Source organism: Myodes glareolus, chromosome 6, assembly GCF_982192425.1.
Source record: "Myodes glareolus chromosome 6, mMyoGla1.1, whole genome shotgun sequence".
Classification (NCBI taxonomy): domain Eukaryota; kingdom Metazoa; phylum Chordata; class Mammalia; order Rodentia; family Cricetidae; genus Myodes; species Myodes glareolus.
This window is the reverse complement of record NC_142031.1, coordinates 104759293-104779192: the sequence shown is the minus strand read 5'-3', so window position 1 is coordinate 104779192 and position 19900 is coordinate 104759293. Positions and strand designations below refer to the sequence as shown.

The 19900-nt window shown below is 41.1% G+C and overlaps 1 protein-coding gene across 9 annotated transcripts in view; it reads right to left on the bottom strand.

Annotated features, from left to right (window-relative positions):
- Pde1c (phosphodiesterase 1C) overlaps positions 1-19900 on the bottom strand; it is a 445757-nt gene that overhangs the window by 101301 nt on the left and 324556 nt on the right. For all 9 annotated transcript variants that reach the window (XR_007233288.3, XR_007233289.3, XM_048440405.3 and 6 more), the window contains 5 exons: positions 15662-15775; positions 14193-14375; positions 12849-12915; positions 8592-8708; positions 7071-7211 (listed from right to left, as the gene is read on the bottom strand). Coding sequence is in view for 7 of the 9 variants with exons in the window: in XM_048440405.3 (XP_048296362.3) it covers positions 7071-7211; positions 8592-8708; positions 12849-12915; positions 14193-14375; positions 15662-15775 (622 nt within the window). In the remaining 2 variants the exon portion in view is untranslated. The remainder of the gene's footprint in view (positions 1-7070; positions 7212-8591; positions 8709-12848; positions 12916-14192; positions 14376-15661; positions 15776-19900) is intronic.

Genomic DNA, 19900 nt, shown 5'->3' with positions numbered 1-19900 from the left:
ATGGAGAAGGCAGAAGAAGCCACTCTGAGGAAAACTGAGATTCATATTTTAATGGGGCTCAAATTCATTTGTATTTTCCCACTTAATAACTGTGAGTGCTAAGGTTTTGTGTCAGAAGATAAGCGATCAGAAACTTAAGTTCCACGGGCATTCTGTTGTAGGATTATCTGACTGTGACATTTCCCCGTCTTCCAAATTGGTGTGACACGGCTTCATTCGCCGACAGAGTGGTTTTGACACCCGGATGTGGTAATATTTTGGATGTGACACCTGTGGCTCAGAAAGGCAAACCGTGTGCTTAGGTATGTGGGTGAGTGAGGGCAACCGTATACAACAGAGGAAATCTGAAGGAAATGGACACGGGTGGGCCCTTTTCCACTGCTACAGGATACATCACCCTAAGTAAGCTGCGATGTTGCTGTGGGAACAGCAGTTTCTATTTTACAATACTGTTCTGATGCCTTCAGAAATCACCACAAAAAGATGGTTGAAGAACATCATATGCGTGCGCACGTGCACACACACACGCACACACACAAAGAAGGGGTGACTCATGAGAAGACAGATGAGTAGATAAAGTGTCATACAAACATAAAGACCCAAGTTCCATTCCTAGCACCCATGTGAAAAGTCAGGTGTGGTGGCTGTGATTGTGGGATTTCCCTCTGTATGCTGTGAATATGTTTTATTAACATTGGTCAATAAAGAAGCCGCTTTGGCCTATGGCAGAGCAGAATAGAGCTAGGCAGGAAGTCCAAAGATTCAGAGAGAAAGAAGGCAAGGTCAGGGAGATGTCTGTAGCTGATGAAGGAGAAAGACGCCAGAACCTGCTGGGTACTATGGGCCTGTAGGCTGAAAACAGATGTCCCAATGTGACAGAAGAACTTTGAGGGCCTGTCCAAGTAGTGAGATGTCTCTGTCAATTCTAGAACTTTAGATGTTGCTTAAAATGCACATCCTATTTACTTAGGTAATATTATATCCTTCTGGGGTCTTTGATGGAGTTGAAGATAGATAGAGTTTTCCTTAGTTATAGTAAAAGATAAAGTAGATATAAAACTTTAGATTGACAAATATTATAACTGTAATTGTTGCTTGATCTTTATTTTGTTATTTGTAATTTTACTTTGTTAAAGTTAAAAACCTTTCTTTTAATTTAGACAGAAAAGGGAAATGATGTGGGATTCCCCTCTATGTTCTGTGAATATGTTTTATTACCATTGGTTAATAAATAATCTTCTTTGACCTATAGTAGGGCAGAATATAGTAGGGCAGAAGTTCAAACAAAAATACGGAGGAAAAGAAGGCAGAGTCAGGGAGATGCCCTGCAACTGCCAAAGGAGAAAGATGCCAGAACCTTAGCAGCAGGCCACAGCCTCATGATGATATATAGATTAGTAGAAATGGGTTAATTTAAGATGTAAGAACTAGCTAGAAATATGCCTGAGCCATTGGCCAAATAGTGTTGTAATTAATATAGATTTTTGTGTGAATATTTGGGTCTGGGCAGCTGGAAACAAATGCTCAGTTTCCGTTTATGTGGCTGTGATCCCACGGCTAGGGAGATAGAAACATGCAGGTCCTAAGGGTTCACTGGCCAGCCAGTTTAGCCTAATTGGTAAGCTCTAGGCAACTAAGAAATTCTCTTTCAAAGACAAGGTAGAGGGGCCCAATGAAGGACATCTGAGGTTGTCTTCAGTCCTTCACATGCTCATACACATACATGCACCTGCCCCCCCCACACACACAAACACCTGTGCCTATATGCACATGCTACAAATAACTGAGCACAATATGTCATTGACTGCTATACCGTTGATTCCAAGGATAACTTGCATTAGCATAAATGCTTCAGAGAGTTTCTTTAGAGTTGATGAAGCTGCTTGATTCAGGTTTATATTGCACAGGATACTGTGCATAATAGGGACTAAAAACACATTGACGAGATGAGCTCTGAGCACTAGTCTGCCTCTGCTTTAATTTGCTCTACATTATTATGTTCAAGTATACACCCCTGAGGGTTCTGAGGTCCAAAGAGTTCTTTTTCACCAAGGATATTGCAGAATGATAGCCAAATACCTAAATGTATGGTCATTGGCGTCACACCTGGGGAACTAGGGAGACTGGCTCACTGTTTACGAATACTTGATACTTATGTAGAGGGACAGGTTCAGGTCTTAGCACCCACATGGCAGTTCACAGTTCTTTGCTACTCTGGTTCCCAGGAATCCAAAGCCCTCTTCTAAAGTTCCTGGGCAGTAGGCATGTACAGGTGTGTATATGGACACACAAACATTCATATGCATAAATTTATTTCAAAAAATGAATATTAGAAAACATTAAAAAAATCAGATCTGGGGTCAGCTTTGCTATGTCACTGTAATATTTTGCTACGGTCACCATAACAAAATACCGTAAAAACTCATTTTGTAGGGGTAGTATCAGTTTCCCCAGACTGAAAACCACTGATTTACAGAAAATTGCAATCTATTGCACATTTGTACAAATAGCCAAAGTACATTTGTATAGACATTTAAGAAGACAATTTGTAGTAATTCTTTGTGTTAGCTTTCCATTAGTGTGGTAATTTGAATGTAATTGACCTCATAATCTCACAGGGAGTGTCCCTATTAGAAGGCATGGCTTTGTTGAAGTGAGTATGGCCTTGTGGGAGGAAATGTGTCACTGTGGGAGCTGGCTTTGAGGTTTCCTGTGCTCAGGATATCATTCAGTGTTTCAGTTGACTTCCTGCTTTTTGTAAGATGTAGCAATCTCAGTTCCAGCACCACACCTACCTGCTGGCCTCCATGTTCCCCGCCATAATGATAATGGACTGAACCACTGAAACTGTAAGCAAACCACCCCAATTAAATGATTTCCTTTATAGGAGTTGCTATGGTCATGGTGTTTCTTCACAGCAAATGAAAACCTAAACTAAGATAATTGCTAGACAAGTACCTGAGATTAGCCATCATATAAAGAGAGAAGTCAAAAAAAGGCAATAAAAGAAAGAAAGAAAAAATAGAAAGAAGAAAAACCAGCCTACAATTCATAATCCCAGAGAACCTAGACAACAAAGAGGACCCTAAGAGACATACATGGTTCTAATCTACATGGGAAATAGAAAAGGCAAGATCTGCTGAGTAAATTGGGAGCATGGGGACCATGGGAAAGGGCAGAAGGAGAAAGGGAAGGAAGGGAGGGCAGTAAAGAAAAATATATAGCTCAATAAAAACAAAACAAAAAAGTCTAAAAAGTCAGATGGAGTCGGAGGAGCTCTGTTGAAGAACTCTTAACAGAGATGTGGGAGGCCCTAGGCTCAATCCCCAGTACTGCAAGACATACATACATATATGTACAGTAGACAGTTAATAATGTTTGCAAATAAAAATAGGAAATTTGTCAAGATGGTAGGAGGATGACAATCTGTTGTAGATGGAGAAAATATACATATATATTTAGACTGAAGTATGATTCACTGAAGTATGATTTTGGCTTGACTGGCTGCATATTTAAGCTTAACTTTGAATTAAATATGTTTAACTTGATTTGTATAGAAATTTATAATTCAGAACTTTTAGTCAGTAGTTCCAAATGATAAGCATATACGATGGATTCTTATGTTCACATGATAGAAGAATTCATTCATTCACATTAGAAATGTAAAGAAGTATAGATATTCCTAACACACGTATACATGCACATGCATGCAATGTAATAAAAGTTTTGGATGTCTTTTTGGCAAAGGAAGTGCTATTGAAGCTGGACATAGCTGAACATTCCTGCAAACTCAGAACTGGGAGATGAAGGCAGGAGGAGCTAAGGGCTCTCTATTCAGTCTACACCAAATGGCAGCTTCAGGCTTTGCTGACTCCCCATGGGTGGGGTGGGGAGAGGTGCGGGGGGGGACTGTGATTGGTATGTAAAATAAACAAAAAAAATTAAAGTTAAAAAATAGAGGAAGGGCAAAGCTGTACACTTAGTAGAAAAGCAAAGGGCCAGGAAGGAAGCAAAAGGGAATTCTGGGTCTCCTTCTTAAAGACACCAATCCCATGTGGGAGCTTTGTCTCTATTACCCCATTGCTTCTCAAAGTCCTCGCCACCCAATCCCATCACTGTAGTAGTTTAACAGAGTTCCCAGCTCATAGCAAGTGATCCATAAATCTTTGAATGTGTATGGTTTGAAACTGAAATTCCATCGATGTATTTGTCATTTTTATCATTAAAAATCACCCATTCTGTATTATGTGTTTGTCGATGTTTTAGTGTTAGGAAGATAAAAACTACCTTCTTGTTATATACTATTCCTTTTCAAAACTACCTGTTCTAACAGAAACATACACATTTTGTATGGATTTCAGAGTTATTAGGTTATACATTAATTTTTTGAAAATTGAATTAGTATTTATTATTTTGATAAAAATTGCCATTCAAACAACAGAACAGTTTCCCATTTAAAGCACAACACACATATCTACTCATTTAATCATTAGTTTTGAGTTCTTTGAGTTTTATAGTTTTCCTTTTTTCGGTGTTGAAGTTCTTTACAGATAATCATACATTTATTAAACTGCTGAGAATGTACTTTTTACATCATACTTATTAATTTCTGGTACACAAACAGCTCTTGCAAATTTTCTCAGCATTTTATCCTTTTAAAATAGCATATTGTATCCATGGGCTCTGTAGGAAAATGTTTAGTGTTGTCTTAGTGTGTCAGTCTGTGTGTTCATGAGTCTATCTTCACTAGACATGCCTGCAACAGTCCACATCTTCCTGGGCCTCAGTGTGGATGCTTCTTCACCAACCCGTGTCTTCACAGGTTTGTATTCATGCAACCACCTCAGCATCATTCCAGGTCTTCATGGGGCTCTTTTGGTGTGGATAATTATGTTTTATTCCATGTTTTCATGGGATTATCGCTTAATACGGCTTTTGGTCTGAGTTTTGGTAGAAACTCTTTGTCTTATAAAATGAGTCCCCTCTATAACATTTCTATAATTTTGAGATGGCTTCTTAAATATTATTCTTTTTTTCCAAAATGAGCCTTTTAATCAAAACTAAAACATGATGATGAGTTTGGGGAAAATTCCACAATAATCCAGTAGTAATACTTCCTAAGTTGAAAGAAGGATAATGTCAATATTTTTGAAATTTTACTCCTGGTCATCTTCAAGGTAAAATCTTTCTCACATTGCAGATGAGAGGAAATCTGGGCACAGAGAAGTACTTCATCACAGGTTACCATATCGGTTAGTAACTAAGCAGGGATTTAGATGGCGTATATCAAGCCATCTGATACACAAGCCAACTGTGTTCTAAGTTGAATGCACTGAGCTACTCTACTGAGCCAATCAACAGGAAAGACAGGTATGTGCTGGGTTTGTGGTTGATTTGCTGCAATTTAAATCTTAGTTCTTCCTATGAGTGGCATAGAGAGACCTGTAAAAACAGATTGCCACTCTCTTAAACCAGAAAATCATACAAATTATGAAATTCAAATCTTTGTTTTCGCTTTTAAAATGCACACGAATCTTCCCAGTCCATCAAGTGCGTGCATATCAAAAATGCTATCCGCATTTTCAAGATGCCATTCTAAAGGAGCTGTGTGTGCCATTCCCATGACTGGTTTGCTTAAGTTTTTCTAAGGACTGACTTTAATATTTCCAAACTTTCTCAGTATTTTAAACTTTTAAAATAGCATATCTTATTCCCTGAGATTTGTAGAAAAATACTCAGTGTCAGTCTGCAGAGAAGTCCCAGAATCCCATACTGGTGGGGTCAGAAGCTGTGCTCAGTTCAAACAGTGGGGCTGGATTTAAGGTCATTGACACAAAAACAGCACTCAATTTTTGTTGAATGTGCAGAGAGCAGGTGTAGATGCAGATTCCCTTGTAGCTGAATATATTCAGATCAAAAAATGTGAGCCAAAAATACAGTGTTCATGGTTCAGTTAACCCATGCCACACCAAGATGATACTCACTGAGAAGGGACAACCTGTTCCTAAGCCATAGGAGGGGACTTCGCAGAAGAAAAGGATACCCCAGAGCATACTGTGGAAACTAAATATACGGCATGGGGATAAATTCAGTTTCCAATAAGTTCAAATAGAAGTGGAAAACAAATTCCTATAAGTCTTCTTAAGGCAATCTCAGTTAAAGCTATTTTATTTGTTTGTTCATTTGTTTTCTTTTGCCACCAACATCTAAGCATATTAAAAACTGATGGCTTATGGAGGTAAAGAAGACAAAGGTGCTGGTTGGGTGTGGGTGGACCAAGGTGCTTCATGACAAGCCAGAAAATCTGAGTTCAATCCCTGGCCTCCGCAAGGTAGGAGGAGAGAACTGACTGCTACAAATTGTCCTCTGACATCTGTATGTGTGTTGTAGTACAAGAATCCCCCACCCATGCACTATAAACAAACAAACAAATAATAAAAATGTAAGAAGTCAAAGGCACAATCAACTCGAACAAGCTAGTACATCAAATGGATTAAAGACATCAAAAACCATCTAAAGAGCTGAAAAACAGAACTATAATAATATTTCAAATGACTAAAAACCTTTAGCTTTAAAAAATACATAACATGTGAATAACCAGAGTGCTTCTGAAAAAGACCAAGCAGGTTAAGCCAAACATGAGTTGGAGCAATGGTTGATGAATCTACTGACTATAACTTCAGAATATGTGAATACTATTTTTAATTGACTATTGCAAAGGGTCAAAAATCTTCATTCTACATGTGGAAATATATGTTTAGCTCTTGTAATTATTCCTTAATTGGTCATTTTCTATTTCACTGGGCCCAAGAAGAACATTTAAGAGAACCCCAAGGCTCTCCACAGTGAACAGGGGGACACTTCAGAGCACTCTCCATAAAGATCAAGGGAGCACTCAGAGAACCCCAAGACTTTTCATCATGATTATGAGAACACATCAGAATACCCCAAAGCTCTCCACAGTGGTCCTGGGAAATAGGGTATTCACAAAGCATTCATTCATCCTGGGCTTATCCTCATCACCTCCGGGACGCCCTCCAACACAGATGTGTGTCCCCGCCTATACTTACTGCTACTCCTGTCTTATAGAGAAGGTAATGCACAGTCTGCGTGACGTCAGCGGCATGCATCAGGTTGTGGTAAGGATTTTTGTGCTTGCTGTACCCTACTTCCAGGGCCTCCACAAATGAGACAAGCGCAGAAATGGGGATCTGAAAGAGAAGAGAAAGCTTCACTCACTAAAGGGCAGACTTACCTTAAGAGAAATATTAAGGTCCCCACTTTGCTCATTTGGGGGCTTTTGTAGATCACATGAGGAGCAAAAATGTTTAGCAGTTAATAAAATTCCCTGTGAAACTGTCAGATGCTTTGAAAGTCTAAGACCAGGTCCCTGGTTGAAGAACAGTCAGTCTCACAAACTGGTTTTGTTCCCAGTTCAGGCAACCAAACTATACAGATTCATCTCAAAGATATTTTGTTTAAAATGCAAACCAGTGGTTTTTGATGTACACATAGGCAACCCCATTCGTTATCAGTGATTACTAAAGCTCTGTATTTCTTTGTACTTTATCTGTTTTTAGTCTTTTCCTCCAATTCCAAGACAAAAGAGACACTATACATGACCAATGTCATAAACCATGTTGAGAAACTTATAAATAGCACTGTGAATTACTATAGTTTATGAATTTTTTTTAACTATTTGTAACATTTCACTTGCAAAAGAAGGCTTTCCAAACTGCAAACCACCAATAATAGACTATTTGGTGATAAAAAGACATAGCCTGTTCCCTTCCCAAACACACTACCACACTGCGCTTCACCATATTTCTAATACATATAGTGACCTCTTTCTAAGAGTGTGACTTTGAGGAAGTCACACCAGTGGCAACTTACATCTGTCTCAAAATCATTGTATAACCTAAGTTTTTTGTGTGTCCTTTATGTTTTATCATATTAAATATACTGCATAGTATATGTTCATTTTTCTTAAATAGAAAGCATGAGCTTCAATATAGCCCTTACGAACGTGATAAAGACTTACTCTATCTGGAGACATAAATATTTTTGTGTAAAACAACCTGCATTTTCTAGAGACACATCCCATCCATCTGATGCTTGAAGTCTGGGAGATCAACTGGACAGAGGTTCCCTTGAGAACCTGCCTGACTTGAAAAGGCTGTGCAGTGTGGTGACTGAGAGGCTGACCCTGGAGATGATCCATCCATTCTCTCTGTTTAAGGCAAAGAATTAATCTGAAGCAGGGCGGCTGTGAAACACCAATGATCTGTCATGGAGGAGTGGGAGTTTTGTCTGAATGTGGCATGTTGTGAGAAAAGTTTATGGAAGCTGCTGAGCTCGCTCTGTCTCCAATACTACATCCCAGCCAAGAGTGGTCCATAGTGCACACACTCAGGATGCAGTGAGATGAAATGTCCCCTGGGGGCAGCACCTATGGCAGGCCCACTGGGATGATGTCCACAGTTGCCCACAGCAGTGCCCTATGTACTTAGAAGGATCCCCTTGGTCTTGGCATAGAAGTCACAGAAGGATAGATAAATGTACGCAGTGTATCTTTTTAATGAGGTGCTGACCTTAAAACGGCTGATCAGGTCATAGCGTGTGAGTAATTCATAGAAAATGAATTTCAGTGCGTGATCTCCACTGGCCTCGTTGAGGGAAAACACATCGAAGGACCATTTGTCCACATCCTGCAGGACAGAGCAGGGAGAACGCACTATTAGTTCACATCACCTATTCAACGGTTAATCTATCCACATTTGAGTCTTTTGGTAGCTCACGCCTGCGACTATGTAGCCCAAGACTCTAAAGAACTCTCAGTAAACATCTAGTGTGGTGCTACAAAAATACTTACTGTTTAAAAAAATACCAAGGAACTTTATTATTTCGAAGAAATATTGACAGGCATCATGACTGGTGGTATGACTAATTACCCTTCACAGATAAAGAAATGGAGAGATACCCAATTCCTCAAAGGCCTGTTGGAAGCACACACTTAGGACATGAATGGGATGGGAACACACATGCCTTCCCCGCTGATGCCCCTCTAGGCTGAGTGCAAACCCGGTGGGGCACATCTCCAGACACTCTCCCACCCGCTAACATACTGTGTAAGGACATCTTCCGAGCCCAGACTTGACATTCTTAACTCACTCCAAAGTGTTCAGAAGCATGTATGATATTGAAGACAAAAATGGAATGCCACTTCAACTTCAACGGCCAAGATGTAACCAAAGAGAAAACATCCACTTTAAGAACAGAAAACATGCTCTCTGGAGCCACAAATCTGGTGACAGATTTTTCCCTATTGCTCTAATACTTCAGTGAAAGAAGCAAATGTAAAAGGTGAACTGGACATGCAACTTATTTGCCATCATGAATTTTGTATTTGTTCACAAATACTTGCTCCAGAATACACGTAAACATCCTCTTCTGTGCTTTTGACACAGTAACACCAGCCACTTGTAGACATAACAAACAAATGTGTGCTTAAATCACAGTTAAACCGACAGGCATTTAGTATCCTCGTCACACCATGGGTATTCCTTCTGTAGTTACAGGTCATATATTGACATTCTCTTGATAACGAGGACCCATGAGAGATCATGTAGATGAAGGCTAGGGGTTGGTGCCTGTGGCATCAAAAACTATCAGCACAGAGGACTCGGGGTATCCTAAAATGATCCTGTAATCCCATTCCTGCGCTCCTGTCACACCCAACCCTTCCATCCATCATGTTCAGCTCAAGATAACTGGGAATTCTTCCATGGAGGCAAAGTCACATAAAAGCAAACATATAAGGTTAAAAAAAATTTAAGTTTAGTGGTAAATTCAATTCCTTTAGCAATAATTATGCTTCCACAAAAATAATTAAAACTGTGAGGTGAAATGTTAATCCACAGTCCTCAAATCTCCCAACTCTAGAAAAAGTTATATTTCCCCCAGAGTTACAGAACACATGCCAGCCTGGGAGAGACAAAGGGTCCAGAGTCACACAACAGCTGGGAGAGACAAAGGGTCCAGAGTCACACAACAGCTGGGAGAGACAAAGGGTCCAGAGTCACACAACACCTGGGAGAGACAAAGGGTCCAGAGTCACACAACAGCTGGGAGAGACAAAGGGTCCAGAGTCACACAGTAACAGAACTACTTAATAATCTCATGGGAAATCTATCATGTCACCTCACTGCCTACCGACGACCCTTGTAAGCCCAGTGAAACCCCACTGTGACCCAGGCCACATCCTCTAATAACCCAGTGAGGACTCAGAGCATAGACACCAAAATTTACCCACAACCTGGAACTTTGTTTGAGTTCTATTATTGGATTCCTATGAGTCACAGCCACTGTCTGGTCCAGTCCTGAGGAGGATACTGAGAGCCCCAGGAAATGAGTGGAGAGTGGGTGTTCTCTCTGTGCCTTCACTTCAAGGAAATCTTAACTGTTATTCTTGAACTTCATTCTTCTTCCGAGCTACTTAGGGACTCGCTGAAAATACTGAGGATGCTGTAGGCCTCTGAATGATCCTGAGTCTGGAAGTTGCATTTTAATGAGCACCCAATTTAAGTGCCTTAAACACGCTGTCACTTTTACCAGATTTTACCAGGAATAATTCCGGTCAAGAGAGATGGAGACCATCCAGATTAGCATGGCCTAAGGAAACTGCTTATTTCTTCTCATTTAAAAATTATCCAAGGGGTTGGTCCTGAGTCACAGGACAGCCACTCTTCTGAAGAACAGATCGCTTCTGTGTCTCTAGAATGCGACCCCAAAGGCTAGAGATAAAGTGAAATTAGAAGGCAATATGCACCAAGTAGAGCAGTACCAAAAGTAACACACAGCCCACTTAAAACTTACAATGAGCAGTTGTTAATTATTCTCTTACTTAGATGTCATTTTATGCCATGTTCTTACATTAACTGCAAAAGTTAACATGACGTGCCACCACGGTTATTTTAGTGAACAGAATTCTCTCAGTCTTTGAGAAATTTTTCTGTACTAGAGGAAATCAGTTGTGATTTCTATATAAATGCCAGCAGCTCAGTGCAAATAACCTTTTCCCCAGTAGGTACAAAGAAGGAAAAGAGAGCCCACGTCCTTGCTCTCCAGCCCACTTCAGTCCTCTGGTGATCAAAGGCGAGGGCAGAAAACCAGAAAGACACTACTTAGTAGACAGGACTTGAACGCTCTTGATCAACAGGAAGTGGGTCAAGGGCAAAAGCTGTGACCTTAACATACAGATCAGCAGACATGGGGAGGGTAGTCATTTGGAGCTAACCAATTCCTGCTCTGACTAACCCAAGTGTCTTTGTCTCAGAATGACCATGAAGACTCCTTAAGTCTCCCTTCCTTCAGTGGCAAACAACAGTTTATCCACATAACAGGTTGGTCCACATTTTAGTTTTCAGTTATTTGTAGAAAAGAAACTTCAATTTGGAAGATAAACTCTCATAAACAGCCCAGTATCAGGGAATCCACTTGTGTTTGTGTTTACGACAAAGGTAGGAAAGGTTTAAACAGGCTTCTAATGCTCCTGAGATTTACATTGAGTGTTTCAGTTCAATTATGAAAATCAATGGCAATTTTGCTGTGGCATTAGCAGGTCTCATGAAGAAGTTCTGCGGGTGGGCGAGCTGGGAAACATCACAGTAAACTAAACTGATGGGCTGGCCATCTGCATGGGGGCAGGCGACTCCTCCCAGTGTCCTTCCTGCTCTTAAGATGCAAGGAGGAGGAGAAACAGTCAGTACAAAGAGAAAAGTGAATCCTATAAACACAGCCACGTGACTGTCTCTGAACAAAAGGGAACGCCATGAGCATACAGTCACAGCATCCCCTTTGGGCATGCTTCTTACATTAAACTATTTAAGAAGCACTGCCCACCCGCTACTTCCACAAATGGGTAATGTATCTTCTGAAAACTTCATCAGAGTGCACTTCTTGCATGTTTCAGAGAAAGACAATAGCAGCAGTCAGAATGTCATGGTGATAGCGCACAAAGGGATGCGTGCGAAGTTCATACAGTACCAACTATCAATTAGCACAAGACCACTGGGCCTTAGCCAACCCCACCCTGCAACCAACATAGACCAGGAACATTCCAGAGCCTGGAATCTGACTCCATCCCAGCCTGCCTCAAGGACACTTCTGTGTGGGGCCTATAGAAGTCATCTACATAACCTCCAGTGCGTTTGATTGGGTGTTGTGCAGGGTTCAGCCTTCTTAAAATAAAACCATGCTTGAATGACTTCCCATGGAGCACCTGGCTCTGTGCAGGTCTTGGGAAAATAGCAGAATGTCTCTAGGGACGAGGGCTCTGGAGTAAGCAATCCTGTAATAAAATGTTCCTGAGCCTGTGCCATGTGCTGGGAACACTGCCTAAGCCTCAACTCTAATCTCTGATTAACTACGATTTTATTTTATTTTATTTTTTTTACAATTTTCTGAGTCTTTTTTTTTTAATCTTATTAAATGGACTTGGAGTGGACAATCAAGTATTGACACAATTACAAGCAACAAGTTTCTTCCTAAGTTTAAATACATTAGTTGTAATGCACCTTATCTCTGGTGGCTACTGCTACACGAATCTCATCATGGCGGATTACTCTGTTAAACCAAAATCCACACAGATTTAATTTGGAAGAAAAAAAATTGGAGATTAAAGACTGAGCACATAGTAATACTATTAGAACAGATAAGAAAACAGAAATGAAAGATTAAGGTAAGAATAATGGAAAAGTACAGAAACGAAATATTGTTTCCTAAGAACAAATTTAGCTGCACTCTGCATTTGCTTTCGTGCATCCCATAATTCTTTTCATCGGTCTTACCTTTAATGCGTCAATAACAGCTGGCGGATAGCTCAACCCAACCATGTTTGATGTCCGCCTATACATTCTGGCAAAGATGGAGGAGAACACAAAATGTGATCACTTACAACTGATAGTTAGCCCTTCACAGATCTGCACACATATTGACAATTATGAACACTCAGGTCTTCTGGTGACCCACGGAACTTTAAATTCCAAAGTCACTCTAGTGCCTTTCCTTAGTGATGAGTTAAAAAGAAATGAAGACAATCTCAAACACACAAGGCACTGGAACCAAAACTGAATTAAGTTTATGTGCCCCAAACTGGACACTAAATAACTGAAAGGGAGGATGGGCTCAGCCAGCACTGGTTGCAGGATGAGAATCGAGGTACGGTATTGTACTTGATAGTGAACAGAGAATGTGTGTAGACAACCCATCGGAAGTACTTCTGAGAGCAAGTAAATATCCCAGGTAAACTTTGAAATCACTACCATGGAATTTCTATAATGTGTAACTGTGTAGTAGGGAATAGTAGAAGAAACAATCCTATTTCTCGTAGGGAAGAATTCAGTGTCAAAAAGCTGGCAAACTATGTCACAGGGTGAAGCACGATTAATAAAAACTCAGAGAGAGAAATAGGGGTTCAACCTGAAGATCCAAAAGCAAAGCAGCCAGACTTACTGGTTCTTATCTTGACCTCAGTCCAAAATGGTGATCCTGCCTCTAGAAATCTCAGAATGATAGCTGAGAGCTATCTTCCCCGGCTTTATAATCCTCTATAGGGCTCGGATTAAAGGCATGCACCACAGGGATTAAAGGCATGCACCACTGGGATTAAAGGCATGCACCACTGGGATTAAAGGCATGCACCAACCAGTTTCTATGGCAAACTAGTGTGGCTACTGGGATTAAAGGTGTGTGTTACCATTGTCTGTAAGGCTGACCAGTGGGGTGTTTTACTCTCTGGTATTCAGGCAAGTTTATTCATTAAAATACAAATGAAATATCATTACATCAGGGGACTCATATCCCTTAAATAAACTGTCCTCCCTGGGTCACTGACCTCAAAACACCTACCGGTTTGTTCTGATGATATCTATGTATTTGAAAAACATAGATTAGATGATTTCTGACTTTAAAAATGAGGCTGAGCTTAATCTAAACCTTAAGATGAGGATTTCGAGCAAAGGGAAAAAAACTGGTCCTAATGGTGTCATGGAGATTAGAATACCTGTTTCTACTCAGAAATTTGGGTTCTTTAATAGCATATCAAATCTACATTAAAGAAAAGCTTGGAGTCCTAGCACCTGGAGTTCCTCTTGCTGGTTTGGCCCTTGAGTAACAATGGGTTTCACCTTTACCTCTCCACAAATATCCCAGCTTGCACTGCATGGACGATGGTCTTGAACCGGGGCTTCTCATCGCTTCTCCTAAGCATCATCCCCATCTGTCGCGTGAAGGTGGAGGCCAGCCAGTCTCGGACCTCAGAAGGCACAGCGTCTGACTGAATGTCACTAAGCTCGTCCTCTGTGTCCAGAAGTCGCCTGGAAGTAAAGCACACAGCCAGAGACTGAATCTCAATCGAGAAGTCTCTGTTTGAAACAGCTGCCCTTCTACACCCAACCTGAAATACAGGCACAAAAACGTGATGTCAAATGGGACACACACAGGCAGAGAGACAGCAGTGCTTTGGCAAGGCCTGTGACAGTTCACAGGGATGTCTCTTTTGAGTAAATTAGAACTGGCCCGTCCTCCAAAGACACAAGTATAAAAATGTGTAAGAAGCTAAGACCCAACCAGGGACAGCATTGGGTGAAATACCTAAAGACTGAAAAACGTTGCACAGATCACAACAACAGAGTACTCTGAAGCAGTGATTTTAAGGAATGCCAATGGATGCTCCTTTAATTCAACAGGAGGTAAGAGAAATATGAACTTCTGAATTCAAGGAAACTTCCCAAAACAGTGCATGCAGTTCTTTGTTCGAATCCCAGAGACTTAAGCCATTTGTTCATGTGCTTTTCTGATTTACCTAACTTACTCAGTCAAAGCACTAGAAAGGAACAAAAGTAGTTATAATAGAACCAAAATTATGGACCATCATTTAGTGAAGCCCTATTTAAAACAAGCAGTAAAAGTGACCATTAATATAAAGACGTTTTCCGTTGTCATGTGTTTAGATATATTCACTTAGGCAAAGGGAGAAGAAACTGTGGTATCAAGTTTCTGAAATTAGTAATGAATTGCATCATTTAAAAAAAATAAGCCAAACAACCCGTAGACTGTAGTGAAATCCTCCCTGATTTGGGTTTGGTGAAGCAAACTATCACAAACACTGAGCAGCCTGTCTGACTAGACTTTCACAGTTGACATTTCAAAGGTTTCCAAAAGGAAAGCAGTTCTGTTTCTTTCAAAAATCTATTTGCCTGCAATTGTTCTAGTACGTGTATTATTCAAGAGGAAATGTTTGCTGAAGGAGGAATGCTGGGGACTTGGTCACTGCAGGAACCTCTAAATGCTGACACAGATGATGGATTCAAAGACACATTGTGGACTGATACAGTGAGTATGCAGCCCTCACCGTGGGACTATACATCTTTCCAGGGTTTTAACAGTTGCCGTTTCTGCACTGACACCGTTTTACTATGCATGCAGCAAGTTCTGTTGGTAATTCCTAGTTCATGGAGCAACTGCTCAGTTCTTTTCTATACACAGAAACTAATGTTTCAGAGTCAGCGATATGAACCACACACCCCAGACGTGCCCTGGGGGTGAGGGACTGCTGGACAGAAAATCCAGCATTACTTTCTTAGCCTCTTTTCTAACTTACCTTGTTTCATCGATATATACAGATTCAAGCACGGTCGCCGCATATTCCAGGTTCTTCTTCAGATCCACCACAGAGGCCTCCCCTCGTTCCAACTGCTTGACCAAAGACCGTAATCTACAGGGGACAAGATGACGCCATTAGAATAAAGGAATCAAAGAATAATTCTAAAACTATGATGGTATATATTTCTATAGTTTCAAAGATTTTTTTATTCCAATAAAGGAGGAAGCTACAGTATTAAAGTGGCAATTTATAAAATACTAAAATAAGAACAGAAATATTCTCTATCCAGGCCCTCACTACACCCAACATTTTGTAGTCCTCATTCATTGTTATGTCGGTTCTAAGTTGCTGATAATTTTATTTTTCTCAGATATGTCTCTTTTAGTCTCTAATTGGATACAGGAAAGACTGACCAACACCAAACACCATCAGACACCTCTGAGACTCTGTGGAAGGTGCTTTGTTCAGCAGTGGCTAAAGAGAACCATAGCCTAATGGTCTCCAGATGTTTGAAGACTTAAGGGAAGGTATAGAGTTCTACTATAGCCACCAGGGACAATGTAGAAGTAAGTAAATTATATTGGTAGGCAGGAAAAATGCCCCTAAGAGGAGTAATACTGTAGTTGTCAAAAAATGTGGGTGGGTGGTAAACTGAGGATTCCAGATCATCCAAGAGAAGGAAGAGGCACATTCTTTTCACACAGCAATCACAGGAACAGAGAAGGACATTGTGGGAGGTAGCAATGCAATGCCTTCAGGTGATCAAAACACAGTACCCGGGGCTGTGAAGGACAAGAACCTCTTCAGAATGTTTGGTAGCCAGTGGTACTAGGAGAACATAGTACCGACCTGGAAGTCAAGTGTGGATTTGACATTTGCCTCACAAAGCGTCGTCTATGCACATCGGATAAGCTAGGTGGCTTCCCTGAGGATTATAAAATAGAGCACCATGAAACAAAGCTCAGAAGTTGATCTAAAGATCAAACGCCAGGGCTAATAGAAAGACTGTGAAACTCTTGGGTATTCTGTAAGATGCTATTGATGTAATTACTGTCATTATTGTTAGTCAAAGGTTCCGTTCCTCACAGATACCCAGACAAGATGAGTCTTGGCAGAACACTTCAGATCACTGTCACACCTCCATCGTACGTGGGTTTAGGCAATCTGTCTCACCTTCCTGATTTCGAAGCATCCACAAGCTTGCATTAGTAAGAGAGAAGAGGTGGACTCCTTGACTAAGTTTTTCTTTAAATCTGGAGCCTGGGGACATTTGGCTACCTCCAAACACCAGTACTTGGCAGGTTGCACACTACTCTTCTGGTGTTTATAAAAATGTCTCAAAATTAAGAAAACAATTCCTAAATCAACCTTGAAAACAGGGCAAAAAATATTGGTTCTCCCAATATCAAGTATCCAAATATTTCAATAGCATGGACTCCAGAGAAGATTCAATTAAGGGTAGTCTCTACTGTACTGACAATGCCCAACAAACAGAGTGAGAGGGAGAGAGAGAGAGAGAGAGAGAGGTTGAGAGAGAGAGATCTGTGAAGATCTCTGAGGGTCTGGAGGTGACCACCAGCCTTGTGAGCTACAGCAGCACAGGAACGCGAGCCCCAACTTTACTGAAACAAGCTCCCATAACTATTACAAACACCACCTATGTATTTACAGCATTGGGAATGATACTGGACGGTCAGCACAAGACAAGATGCTGGTGTAGGAGGTTCTGCCAGTCATTCACACTCAGGGGATGCCTATCTGCGAAGAAACAGAAAGATTGCATCAAGGAGCCTGACTGCTGTTGACTAAAACCAGACACTCTTGAGCAAGATACAGTCCCAGCTAAGCCTGCTTCCAACTTTAACTCTCTCCAAGAAGCTCAGATACTGCTAAACTGGGCTCTTGGTTGAAAAAGCAAATTGGGGAAAAATTCAAATTTTAAAAACATTTTGACTTATCTCAGAGAATAAAGAGTCTATCAGAAACTTATAACAAATGTTTTGTTAGGACCCACCTTAATCCCAAAACCTAAGAGCAAAGGTCAAAAATGTGAAAAAAAATAATGAGGGGAATTATAACTAATAAAACCAGAAGTTACAACCTTCCTGGAACAGCTTCCAGGGGAGGATAAATAAAAGCAGCTTTAATAAAAATAAATGTTTTTTGTAGGCAAAGGAAAATCCAGATAAGCAAGTGAGAATAGATTTTTAAAAATCAGACCAAAAAATGAAAAGAAAAAAAAGTAAAATATAACATATGCCATTCTAAGTTTTTATTTCAAAGAAAAAAAAAACTATGAACGGTTTGAGAAATAAAACATATTGCTTTAAAAGCAGCAAAAATCCAAGCTGGCCATAGGCGTCCACCCTGTCACACACCAGAATGCAGAATGCAATTTAACAGTGGCACCAACATTTCCAAGAACAATGCGGTATCATGAAAATGACATCCATATGCTTGCGTAGAAAGATTGCCGTAGATAGGTGTGAATGAGTGCAAGGTGTTACCAGAAGAGAGTGCAAGGTGCTTTCCAGAAGAGAGGAAAAGCACTTAGAGGCACACTCTGGAAAGTTCTCTGCAAACAACAGTGTGCTTGTCTCAGGTTAAATGGCTCGAGGATAAGGGGCCTGGATTTGACTACACGCTTTACCAAGCAGACAACTTCTGGAGTGGCCAATGACACAGAAGCTCCAAACACAAGGACAGCTGAACCGGAACGTGAGCAACATCTGTACTGTAAGAAGCTTCCATCTCTATTATAAACAGCACCGATGCAGCCCTTGTGGCTGAAATCTTCTCATCAAGACAACCGAAATGACTAAGAATGGCTTATTCCACTATTTTTAACCACTTTTCCTTCCAGGAAAGCGGAGTAGCAAGAGAATTAAGGCGCGAAAAACCTCTGGTGGCCAAGCCCTGGGAAGCAGACTCCAGCTGAGAGAGAAAGGGCCACTCAGAATCTCCCCCAGTAGACACAGATGGGCAGCAGGAGGGGCACCCCAAGCCTTGCACCATAGTCAACAGGAAGTCAGCGACGCAGCGGACCAATAAACTTCAGCAAACCCCCGAGAAGAATTCACACACAAAATAACATGAGAAAGTACAAATGTTTACATCTTCCCTGGTTTTCTAGCTTTTGAGCCAGACTGAAGATTCAGACAGCACGCTGGCAGACAGCACAGGAAACCTGGCAGAACCCACCCGGCTGACACTCACCCCTCTTGATTTAAAGATGATCAACAGCGTAAGAATAACAGAGGAAGAGTCCGCAGTGGGGATGGGGAATCTACAGCACACAGCGTGCTGAGAAGGCGCTCACTCCCAGAACCGAGAAAATTTGCCAAGCGAGCATCTGCTAAGTGCCCATCAAAGTTCGGGAAAGCACAGATTTATGGAGTCGAACTCTGACGCCAGAAAAGTGAGCATCCTGAGAGAAAGGGAAACTTAAAAGAACAAAGCGTGATGGCAGAGAGACACTAAGAGGGGTTTTGTTTTGTTGTTTTGTTTTAAAGAAACAGCAACTTTCTAAACGGCCAACTCCCACTTGACTCAGCCCCCAGGATGGACAGACTTGGGAGCTTCTGGGAACCTGACTCACAGTACTGAGCAGCCACACAGTACACTCGGGCTGCTGACCCACTGACCCCTCTGCCCACCTCCCTCGAGCTCAGTGGTCCTCAGCCTTCCTAACGCTGTGTGAGACCCTTTAATGCACCTCCTCATGTTGTGGTGACCCCCACAACCACAAAATTATTTCACTGCTATGCCATCAGTGTAATTTTGCTACTGTTATGGATCGTGATGTAGATAGCTGATATTTCCGACGGCCTTAGGAGACCCCTGTAAAAGGGTTGTTTGAGGGTCTTGACCCACAGGTTGAGGACGGCTGCCCTAGCTCTTTATCCTTCTCACTTGAAATGTGCGACCCGACCAATTGATGATGCTGTTCTTTCTTAGGGAGAAAAGTCTTCAAAGCATCTTCTCAGCCACTGAGCAACCAGTGCCCACTAGTCTCAAAAAATGGTAAAGTTGTCTAAAGACTCTTCCCTGTTCCCAGTAATGCTGGTTTCCTCCAGAGCAGAATCCATTTCATCATTGTAGCTGGAATCTGTCATACCCCCATTTAAAAGTATTTCTGCTAGAGACAATTAACTGGGGCAAGAACCTTTGGGTGGCTTCCTATGCTTTCCTAGTGAAGCATACCTGGATAGTTTTCCATGCAAATTTATTTTGTAA